This window comes from Sinohyriopsis cumingii, chromosome 18 (assembly GCF_028554795.1).
Source record: "Sinohyriopsis cumingii isolate HCF-2022 chromosome 18, ASM2855479v2, whole genome shotgun sequence".
NCBI lineage: Eukaryota > Metazoa > Mollusca > Bivalvia > Unionida > Unionidae > Sinohyriopsis > Sinohyriopsis cumingii.
Genome location: NC_142978.1, coordinates 48,190,253 through 48,202,284, shown reverse-complemented (window position 1 = coordinate 48,202,284; position 12,032 = coordinate 48,190,253). Strand labels below are relative to the sequence as shown.

Genomic DNA, 12,032 nt, shown 5'->3' with positions numbered 1-12,032 from the left:
AATGATATCCTCTTTTCTTGACCCAGTTTATTACCTGTAAAGTTGTAAAAGTCAATGGTGGTCAATAATTTTCGTCTGGAAGGAATTTGATGACATTTAAGGTGCAGAACATTCAACGATCACGATTCAATGTTCTTTGGTTAAACTATTAGAGTATTCAATTTTAAAACAACAATTAATGTTTCATTTGAGTAAATCAGTCCACACTGACAAACTGGCATACGCTTAAGGAAAGACCGGTCTACCTCCGGTTCGCATGACTATCAATACTAAAAAAAAAGCAAGAACATAATGTTTATCAAAACAGTTTAAACATGGTTTTCCTCCCTCTTGACACCGTGCACTTTCTAAAAGAAATCCAATACTTTAATAAAACATGTTGTTTTTTTTTATAACGTAATTTGATTGACGGCAGCAATTTGTCTTGTTCAATCGTTCGTTGCACTGAACTGTTATAATAAAACTATTTTACCAACATTACAAGCAAAACAATAAAAGATTGATATAATTTTCGAAGAAAATGCATTAATATAATCATTGAAAAATATCCAGTCACAATGATGTAACTTTTGAATTTCATAAACAGAAAATTTCAAAATTCAACTTACACCTGAAGTACTGTAACAAAAACGAAAGTTGTGTGCTCTCGGAAGTGGGGGTACCCGAAACCGCTAAATCAATGTATCAAACAAAGCTATTGGTCAATTCCTAACCTCTGACGAATGCAATGACGGTTTACAAAACCGTAGAAAGCGCAGGTTACTATTTTTATATAAGTGATTCGGATTAGCTCAGATTTTTGTGACGACAGATTTGCTGCCTTAGCAACCTAGTTATCGGCGAATTGGTACCTAACAACCAAATGAACTAAAATCATAAATATTTGTCCTACACCGCCTCGTCATTTGTTTCTCAGTACTGAACTTTCCATTGTGTCCAGATCCTAATAAATCGTCTTAATCTAAATTAAGTTTGTTAGCATCTATTGCACTTTCTGTGATATATACACCCTTTGAACCACGATTTGGTAAAAAAAAAAAAACAACATGTAGGGAAAAAAAGCTCTTTTTACTTCCGTCAGTTTGCTTTTTATATTTCCATAATTCTTGTGCCGTTGTATATGGATGTCGAGAAGATTGTATCCAGTCTTGATGAGATAACTTTCATCTTCAATTTTTCCTCAATTTTTTGGACTGTAACCTCTAAAGGCATTTCTAATGGAATGTCCGACAGGTGTAGCTCTCCAGTTTGCTTTTTTAATTTACGCAGAACTGGTGTGGGTTCTTTAATCAAAGCTTTTTCTCCAACGATCTGAATTTCTCCATAAGGTAGTACTGGTTTTTGTCACTTTTGGGCGTACTATAAATCCTTGATATCCCTTCGGGTTAATCGAGTAGATTTTTTTCTCAAGCTGTCTAGGTGTTGAACTTTAATCGCTATAATAACTGAGGCTACTCCCTTCGCTCTATCTCTCGATAATCCTAACATGTCTGTCTCTTGGGCTTCTTTTGTGTATCTACATTCCAAAAAAGATCCATGATTTGATTCTATCCGTCTAGTGTTGAAGTATTTTTTTAATTCCCTTATCTCTTTGTTTGCTCGGTGTGACTCAACGTGTTCTCGTGCGCCTCGTGCTTGTGAAGTTATTTCCATTGTATATGTACAACTTGTTTCTTCTCAATTTGTGATTATTTTTTTTCCATCTGTATGTTTCTCAATTCTTCTGTTTAAACACCTGTGCAGTGATTTGTAAGTATCTGATTCATAGCATAGTTTGCTTTGTACATGCTGTTGCCGACGATATAACAAGTAGTTTCAAGTTGATATAGAGCGCACCTAAAGTACATCTGCTCTCCTCGATGTACAGCTAGCAAAAGGTTTATCCGGCGTTTCTATGGAGGCTGAACTGTAAATAAAGCAACGTGCATTATTTCATGCATTTTACTTTCTAGTCAGCTTTTTGCACAGAATGCGACCTGGATATAACAAAAACCCTGTTTTGAAGTTAGTTCTCGTTTTCTGTACAATCACAGTCAACGATACATAACATCTTTATAAGGAATTTTAAATTATCAATGTATAATTTAAGAGACATGGAAAATGAACTGTAGAGAAGTGCAACATTAAAGTGTATATCTCTCATTATTCACGTCAAGCCAATAATAAAACATTATAAAAAAAAATGTTTGTAAGCATACATTAGAAAATTGTCCCGAATTCATTAACTCTATATACAGGCACTACTCTGTTTTGATCACTGTACTTCACTCCATGGGGCCCCGAGTGTCCGAGTGGTCTAAAGCGCTATCCGTTACGGACCACTGTCATCTCACCTCTGCGTAGGTTCGAGTCTCGGATTTGGCCAATGTGGGTATGTGAGAAAGCTTGCCAGTAGCTTCTCGAGGATCGGTGGTTCTTTCCGTGGTTTTCCCGGGTTCTTCCTCCACCATTAATACTGGCCGCCATGTATAGCCTATCGTGTGCTGAAAAATGGCGTTAAACCCTACAACAACAACAACTTCACTCCAGGAATTACAGAACTTCAAGTCCATTGCATTAGCTATCAAATGTGTAGCTATATTTACGCATTAGCTATCAAATGTGTAGCTATATTTAGGGATTTCAGATCGGCTAAATGATTTATTTGTTTTTGTTGTTTTTATTTGTATTTTACTTAATAATGTTTTATCATCTTAGTCTGACCGCTCCGGTGGCCTAGTGGTTACAGCGTCCGCCTCGGATACGGGAGGTCGTCGGTTCGATCCTTGACCGAGTCATACCAAAGACTTACAAAAATGGTTCTAACAGCTGTCTCGCTTGGCGCTCAGCATTAAGAGGCTAGCGTTAGGACTGGTTGGCCTGGTGTCAGGAAAATGTGATTGGGTGGGACATCATGCTACATGTCTGCGGCATGATACCCCAGTGCTAGATATCACTATAAACTGCCACACTGGAGACTTTGTATAATAATGGCTGCAAAAATTGTTTAAGCCACGTTAAAAATCGCAAACACACACAAACACACACACACACACATTTTACCGAAAGCAGGCAAAAACCTGTACAAGCACGTGGAATGCATACACTATCGTAGCGATATGACTGAACAGTTGTTAAAGCTATGTTTAAAAAATCCAAATCTAAATGATATTAGTCATCATTGTGTTGATATTCATATAAAACACTGTATTCAGCAAAAGCCGTGATACACAAAATAGTAAACGAGAGAGAGAGAGAGAGAGAGAGAGAGAGAGAGAATTCATGCATGTATTGTATAATAAAGACATTACTCTTTCTTAGCAATATAATTTAATCGTTGATGATTATGCCATTTTTCCTGACATAAACGCTCAGATTGATCTAAATTGTAAGATGCTATTCCAAAACATAATCTACACTGAATTTGACTTGCAAGAAAATCGGTTAATCAGTTAATCATATGAATCAATCGCAGCAGCAAATATTCTTAAAATGACGTCATCATATAATACAAGTATGTTCTATGAAGCAGCTTTATATAATGCCATATCTAAGTTCGTTTGACAAATTACGAATATCGTACAGATGTTGTCTTCAGCTTACATCAAGCATCTGTATGTAATGAAGGAGAAACACTTCAGTTTTCTGCATCTTTTTATGATATAGTAGCGGATTGGTTTTCGACTGTTTAAAAGATATAAGCTTTGAAATTCCATTCCTATAACTTTTTCGTTTTTCAAAGTTATCATGGGTATGGTACATTCCAGATATGTATGCGTAATATTGGTGTTATTTTCGTTTCAGATCATGTCAATTACTTTACAGTGGGTATAGCATAGTTGGTGCCTCTGTGAAAAGAAGGTGCAAATCGACCAATTGTTTAAAATACAACGACATCAAGGACATCCATGAAATACTATGACATTCCTAATTGTACAAGTAGATGCGCTGTTAATATTCATTGCATGCACACCGATATTTGTTAACACACCATTTAATCCACTCAAGGCCATACCATTAATATGAAGAATTTCGAAAGATAACGGGTAGATATGCTTTTAAAGGGTTGATTATCAAATAAATATATTCTTCTGTACCCTTCAAAGGTATATATATATATATATATATATATATATATATATATATATATATATATATATATATATATATATATATAGTGGTATGTGTTGGTGCTTACAATCAAGCAAGATAATGGGTGCCGTAGAGAATGAATTAAAATTTTCTGCGAGAGAGCTCCCCATACAGGATCAGTTGGTGTAATTACAGATGATAATCAATCTTTGCCATCACACAAGCTATAAGTTCACTTACATTACAAGGAGGCCGTGTTTTATTTGGATTGTGTTTCAGTCTTACATGATAGCTTATCAAATAAGGCCAATTACTTTAACCGTACGAACAGACATTCAGAAGGTATTGAAATACCTGTACACTTATTTTACTTATTTTATCAAGGGAATATTTAAGTTGCATTAACACGAAACATGGACCGCAGTAGTTGAAGTAAATCTTCTTTGCTTAACTATTTATGTTTCGTGAAACCGTACCGCTGGCATGTAAGAAATGATTTTGTTGAGTATATTTCATTATTTAGCTGAAATAATTTTAGGATCCACGTGATATTGCCTCGTACCATAACATACATTATAAGACCACGTGACTGACTAACACTAATCTGATTTCGTACGAAAAGTTTAATTTTTAAGAGAAGGGTCCACGTATATGCTGTTTGAGACACTAGCAAAGAGTCGCTTAATTTTGAACAATTCTTGTAACACAAATGCAATAAAAGTATGACCTAATTTTATAAGCTCTGTACAGTGAATTATATGTTTTCATAGGTTTCTAGTAAAACCGAGGGAAAAATATGAAGATACTGGTTGTGAATTTTTGTATCGTTTTTTTTTTTTTGAAGCTGAAATTTCATTTTATGTCAACTCATCTTAATGTAACCCTTGGTCCGCCACTGACGTTATGATACAATTTAAAACAAAAATATAATTAAATGTTTGTAATGTCTTTATCAGAGTCTTTCCCATTTTGTCCCTCTGAAATTCTAGCATATATAGATTTTGTTGTCCAGCAAATCAAAGAATTCTACTTGCTTCGGGTTGCATTGTATCTATTTACTTTTTTTTTATCAGAGAGAACGCAGTTATCCCAGATAATATTCCCATGTTCGAAATAATTACAATTATTTTAAACGAGCTTTGTTCTTTTTGTATGTGATACGCGAGACAATACGTTATACTTTCGGGGACAGTCACATAAATAAGATTTTTCTGATGATATTTTACAGATGATAATAACGTCAGTCCAATTGTGTATAAGGTTTAAAGGATTGTTACTTCAACGTAAAAAATAAAGAAACAGTAAATGGGAATGGTTTGACAATAGATAGCTGTACAAACAGTTAATTGATTCATAGAATAATTACTCGTTAATCAAGACCGTTGAATGTCCCAGTATTTTTGCTACAATTTTCACATTAGCAAGCAAAGATATGTTATCTAATGCAGAATACCAGTTATTTAAGACTCAATACATAGTTGTAGGGTTTCAGCACAAGATAGGCTATTCATGACGGCCAAAATAAATGGTCGAGGAAGAACCCAGGAAAGAACCACCGACCCACGAGAAGCTACTGGCAAGCTTTCTCACGTACCTTCAGTGACCGAGCCCGAGACTCGAACCCACGCAGACAGAGGTGAGGTTGCAGTGATCCTTAACGGTGAGCGCTTTAAACCATTCTGTCACTCGGGGCCCTAAAACTGAATATGAAAGACTAACTTTGACACTATCATTACGTAACTGTCTGACTGTGATATAGTTTACATATAATTAGGTATAGTGGGGTACTGTTAGAAAAAGAAGTGAGAGAACGCAATACAAAATTGAGGGAACGCGTGTCTGACCCAGGGGCCAATGTTGCAATACTATAAATGTGCTTTTTGGCTTTCATATCTGGCTGATTTATCTATTTTGTAAGGTGGGAATTGTTATAATTTCCAGGTTTTGAGGTAAGGGCAAGTTGAGGCAAAGGGCTCGCATCGTTGCTTACATAGTACATGTATGATTTATAGATAAATTGTAAACAATGAACCCTTTTGGTTGAAGCAAGATAATAGACATGACCAGATTAGGTCAAGTATGGGTGTGGGTGGGTCCACATTTAAAAAAAATGGTTCGACTTTTCTCAAAAGGGCACTTAAGCAAACGTCTTTGTGTCTATTTAAACACAGTACACGTAATATCAAATAACTATGCAAGAATAAAAACGATGATTTCAAGTCAGTTTGTGTGTGTGTGTGTTGACGTCTTTTTTTTGGGGGGGGGGGGGGGGCATCTCGATTCGGCCCTGGCAGAAAGAAAATTTTCTATACAGCTATCACACTCATATCAATTAGCTTAAGTACTAAAATATGCTTGTTTAAAAATTTAAACAAAAATCTTAATTTTTGTCACAATGAAGAAAATTAAATAAGGTTTATATAGTGATCAGAGGTTTTAGCCTATGGTTTTAATTCCGTCTCTGTGTGTTGTTTGTTGATCCACTTTTTAAAAAAATCATCCTGCAAAAAGTTTCATCTCCAGTTAAAATACTTGAAGAAACGTATTGTACAAAAATTGTCGTCCGCACAATTTTCTTACGAGGTACAATCTGTTCGAAGAGCTTCGTTAGTCATCCGGATAGACTGTTGTAGCGTGTATAAGTGCATGATCGGAAAAAAGGTTTAAGATGTGCCTTCTATACTTGTCTTTGATTGGTCAATTCAGTTCGTGTTCAAAATATTAGCCGGGAGGAATGGTAGCCTGAGACACAAAGCTGCAATAACTGAAGAGGACATTTTGGAAAATTTGATACAAACTATCGTGTACCGGAGCCATATAAGCCAGGTTGAGTGAAAAGTAATTTATGTATCCTTTGAATATGGGGAAGAAAAATGAAATAGCAATGGTTTGAAATTAGACCGTTTTGAATTTGGTGGTAGTGCGGTGGTCGTTTTTTTTTTCTCTCTCCTCAATCGGAATGTGAGCATCTCAGCAATGTTGCGGACATTGACAAAATTCGCATTTGTTGATAATTTTAACGTGAAATTGGTCAGAAGAGCTTATTTTATTTACGTTGCATGTGATTTCGTAGAGTTAAATAGGGTAAAGAACATTCGCAGTGATTTGGCCAGGATACTAGTCCTACAACGTAAGTGTATCACATGTTATTTTTTTTTTGGTGCAACGTCTTACTGCCAAAATAACGGCCTTGTGTGGTGTGATCTCAAGTCGACTGGCAGGAAAACGAGTGATAACATTTTCAGGAATATCACAAACATGGCAGCCCATACCGACACTCTTGCACAAATTTAAATCGAATTATATTTTGCTGTCTCTATCTAGTCCTACAATGTAAGACATAGCACGTTATTTTTGTTGTAGTGCTATGTCTTAATACCCAAATAACGGGTTTGTATATCGTGTTCCCGATGTTGGTTGATATTGGAATGAGTAATCAGTTTCAGGAATATCTCACACATTTGGCAGCCCATATCGACATTCTTCCACAAATTTATAATTAATATACTTACTGTGCTGTTTTTATCCTGGTGCAATCAAAATCTGACACTAGCAAATGGATGCATTTTCATGTTCTGCCTAAGTAGGTTCATGTGGGGGATACATTTCTTGAACGAAATGAAACGTTGCTTACAGTTCCAATAGGCATAATATATTTTTTATTTGTTTCGTTAAAGAATAATGTTTGAACGAAACTTGATTTTGTTATTCATCGCTTTCCAGCCAACTGAAATTGAAGCCAACGAATTTTGAAAACAGGTCCATTTCTCCTGTGAGAATTTGAATATATTAGAAAAGACAGAGTAAATAAAGTATGACTAAAACATTATGACTTTACTTTGTAGAAAAGTGTTATTATTTTAGTTGCCACTTGTGTGAGATATTCCTGAAAATTTGACTTTCGTTATGTTTGTTGACTTCAAGAGATGCTACACGGTGCCATTAGTTAGGCAGTAAGACCCTGATGCCCAAAACATAAATAATAGCGTTTAGGTCTTACATGTAGGATTATGTCTCTATCCTGATGGGATCAAAATCTGACAGTAGCAAATGGATGCATATTCCTGTTCCGTAAAGCTGGTTCAAATGCAATGGAAGCAGGGAATGCCGAAATTGGATTAAGCTGAAGACTGTTTCTTTAAGGTCACTGGCCACCTATATTGTACAAACGTGTGATATTATTATAGCTATAAACAAAATGCATTGGTTATGTATGCACACCTTAAAAATGTTTAATTAGACTTAAAACTCTGCTTTATAAAATGAAAAAATTATTCAGTAATCTCCGTAAACAATCAGTAGTTTCTGCATGCAAAAACTGGATATGACATACATTTATCCCTTCTATTCAACCTAGCCATTCAAGTGCTTAATTTCCCCACGTAAATGTCTGTGATATAGCGTATGATCATGCTTTTGTACAGCAAATATGTTGCATACGGATGTAAACAAAAGAGTGATGATGGGGAAAAAGCGTTCTTTTTCAGAAAAACCATGTTTACCAGGAAAAAAAAGTATTTGATCTGTGGGATTGAATAGGGGAGCAATGGGAAAGTTGTATCATTTCTGCTGGATTATAATGATTTTGGCCCAAAGACAATTCGGCCGAACTTAACAATAGGTTGTACATTCTCTTTCTTCAGCAAAAAAGTAGATGCTATGTAAGATATGCTTTAGGCAAAAAAACTAAATTTAACCTGTCTATTTTGTTATTCTTTGAAAAAAAAATAGTCATACTTCGTAACGTACATAAACACAAACTGACATATCTTGCTTTTTCTAATTAAAATATTTACATAAATTTTTTATGCTAACAAATATTTGCATCTGCACAATGACATTCTCAATTTAAGTCTTCCAGTCAAATTATCATTAATCATTTATAAAACAAAAATACGTAACAGATAATATTCTACATAATACGTATACATTTTGCTAAGGTTAGTGTACATGAGATATTATAACAAATATACTTAATTTTAGGCTTCACATTGTAACACAGCTGCATACAATACATACTAGATTACACATGAGAGAGAGAGAATAATGTTGAGCATTTTGTCAGTATTTAGTTGCTGCAAAATGAAGCTCTTACCAGTTTTAATTTTATTGTTTGTTTTTATTTTTCAAGTTGTCTTAGTGTTTGTGCACGTACATTGAAAGCTTGTCACTGGTCAGTATCATCAATCATGCTTGTTCCATTCCGTACAAATTAGAAAGGAAATAATTTTGTGTTTACTTTGTGCCCCTCCCTACACTTATGATACAAAATCAATTGATAAACATACACTTGTTTGAAAATAAAATGAAAGAAATTAACCTTGCATTGTTAACACATTCCTTCTGTTTTCATCATGCGATAATTATTTTTAAAAAAATATATATCCACGAACTCCGTATATGTAGCGGATGCTGGCTTGTGTATGCATCTTTATTGTAGTGTATATAGCTTATGTTAATAACAAAATCACAAATGAGACGAAAGTATCACCCAATTGCTTGAAGGCATCTGCCATTTACGCATGATAAGTTACTTATTGCAAACTGACCTAGATTGTATTGTATCCAGGTTAACTATAAGTCGGTATCTAGCAAATATTTTTTAAAAATTATTTTAAAATACATTCAATGTGAGTGCAAATGATAATCTTTTTGCTAGCATGAGTTACAAAAGTATTATTAAAGCAAGTTATTGTTGTGTATACTATTTGCCCTGCAAACATCAATTATGATTACATATGGCAAACAAATAAAAGCCTGAGTGATAAACACAACTGGCAGGGAGCAATAAACTCATTGTTTAAACTTATCGATATGATATCAGATAAATAGGTTATTTTATTACAATTCAAACCAACTCGGGAAACTTGACTTTGATATCTTTTTAGTGTGCCGATTTTTTCTTCTGAAGTCGGCCGTCAAAAGGAAGTCAAGTTTGGGTCCTTTGGATTCTTTAAGTGTTCCAATTTCTTTCATCTTTTTTTTTTATTATAAAGTCTGCAGACACACGGAAGCCAGCATTGATTCTTTTTACTTGTATTAACGGGAATTTTCAAAATAAATTGAAACAATGGAACAGTTTTGAAAGCGACACATTCTAGTTTGTCGTGCACGCATACCGATACAAGGCTGAACATTAAATTAGTTTTCATTAGTTTCATCTAAATGTTCCCTATCCATAGCTTATAGTGTTTTAATTTTAGACAACAAGGAACATTTACTTCGTCTTGTAGAGATAAATGTACGTCATTTCTGGTTGCATCCTCTATAGTTGGGAAATTGTAACTAACGGGAAGTAACAGCATTGTATACTTCTATTTCGAGTTATTAAATTAATATTTCTTCATCACCAAAATCAGTTTAACAGTGATCTTGTTTGTTGTGTTGCCTTTCTTTATTTGGGTGGGGGTTTGCTTGGTACATTCTTTCCCCTGTGTAATGACTATACGTTTTTGAGGCACTTGAGCTTCATTGAATTTCACTGGAGTTTAAATGTACAAACCTGCATAATGAGAGGGATTAGTGTGGAACTTGGACCAACAAGCTGTTCTTTACCTTTTTATTCTGATATTACTGGTGCGTCAGAAATTTAAATTGCTGATGTATATGTGGAAGGCAGCATCATCCATAGTAAAAGGTATCATGTAGAAACTGTATAGATAGTGAGTACTGTATCACTAGGAATTGAATTGACTAGTGCTAGGGGCAGAGCTGATGTTATTCTCACCTTGTGGTAATGCTGCATTCCATGCATGCATCAGTCATTTTTATTTTATGTAAGTTACCACCCCCCACCCCCCGTGATGCATGTTCTGTACTGTCATTGATTAATGGTAAAAACTGGGAGCATTCTGAAGGATTTCATCCCATGACTCAAATGAAGATGGATTTTACTCACCATACACATACAAAGGTCAGTCAAAATTAGTAATCAAGTCCTTCTTGACAACAAAGAAATCAGGAAGATTGTAGAGAAAAATGTGTAATTTAGATTAAAAATGGGGTTATTGTAGTTTTTGTAATGATATATACTTATATTTGATTTGTTGGTTTGTAATTTTGCTGCAATAAGAGAAAGACAGTTAAAAGTTTTAAGTGCAACTTAAAACTAAGATGAGCCTTTAAACTCTTTGACTTCTTGAAAAATTTGCTCTAGGAAGAAGTACAATTAAACTAATGAACATAATTTATTTTTTAATTCATTCATTAGACTTTAAAGCCAGTCTCTGACAGCCATCTGCAGAACATGACCATATAAATGGCCACCTCATATAAACACAACTAACTTTGATGTAATCCTATGTAAACTTGACTTCATAGGAGGGTCTACAGGCAAAACATAGACAAAACACAACTTAATTCTATTTAATCCTTTGCAACCATGATAGACTAAAAAGTAAAGAACTGTTCTAATCACAAAATAAAGTGAGGCTGGCTACTGGCTTCCTAAATCTTGCAGGTCAATTCACATTTACCTGTTATTACTGACCCTTAATTTTGGAGTTGCTTTCTGTGTTTGTTGGAATGAATGCTTGAACACAGCAGGGGTATAAAACACCATCCTGCCACATTTCTTCCCATGCCATTCCTTTAATATTTCGAGCTCGTCCACATTCCATGATTAATCCCTCTAGTTAGTTCCAAATCCCTGTATGGTTAAGTACTCTGTTTTCATTCAAGATGTAACTTTTAAAGCCTAATACGTTGGTTATACCAAATGGGACAAAATTAAGTAGTGTTCAGCTGATTTTTATTTTCTTTTCCAGAATGGACCCAAAGTTGTCTTTGGTTGCAGCATTTGATGATCTTTTTCGAAATGCCAAAGTTCTTACAGTTGGCATTGAACCAGGTAATGTTGAAATTAACTTATGATTGTTTGGTCTCCAATTATCTGGCTTAATTTATCATTGATCTAGTGAAGTAGTAGTAAGAAAATATTACATAATTATCCCCCCCCCCCA

At 34.7% G+C, this 12,032-nt stretch overlaps 1 protein-coding gene across 2 annotated transcripts in view; it reads left to right on the top strand.

Annotated features, from left to right (window-relative positions):
* The first annotated feature begins 6,792 nt into the window (after positions 1-6,792).
* Positions 6,793-12,032, top strand: part of LOC149776578 (rac GTPase-activating protein 1-like) — a 52,499-nt gene continuing 47,259 nt past the window's right edge. For both annotated transcript variants that reach the window (XM_089941060.1, XM_089941059.1), the window contains exons 1-2: positions 6,793-6,897; positions 11,838-11,920. In XM_089941060.1, coding sequence (XP_089797186.1) covers positions 11,839-11,920 — 82 coding nt within the window. In that variant the 5' untranslated portion in view covers positions 6,793-6,897; position 11,838. The remainder of the gene's footprint in view (positions 6,898-11,837; positions 11,921-12,032) is intronic.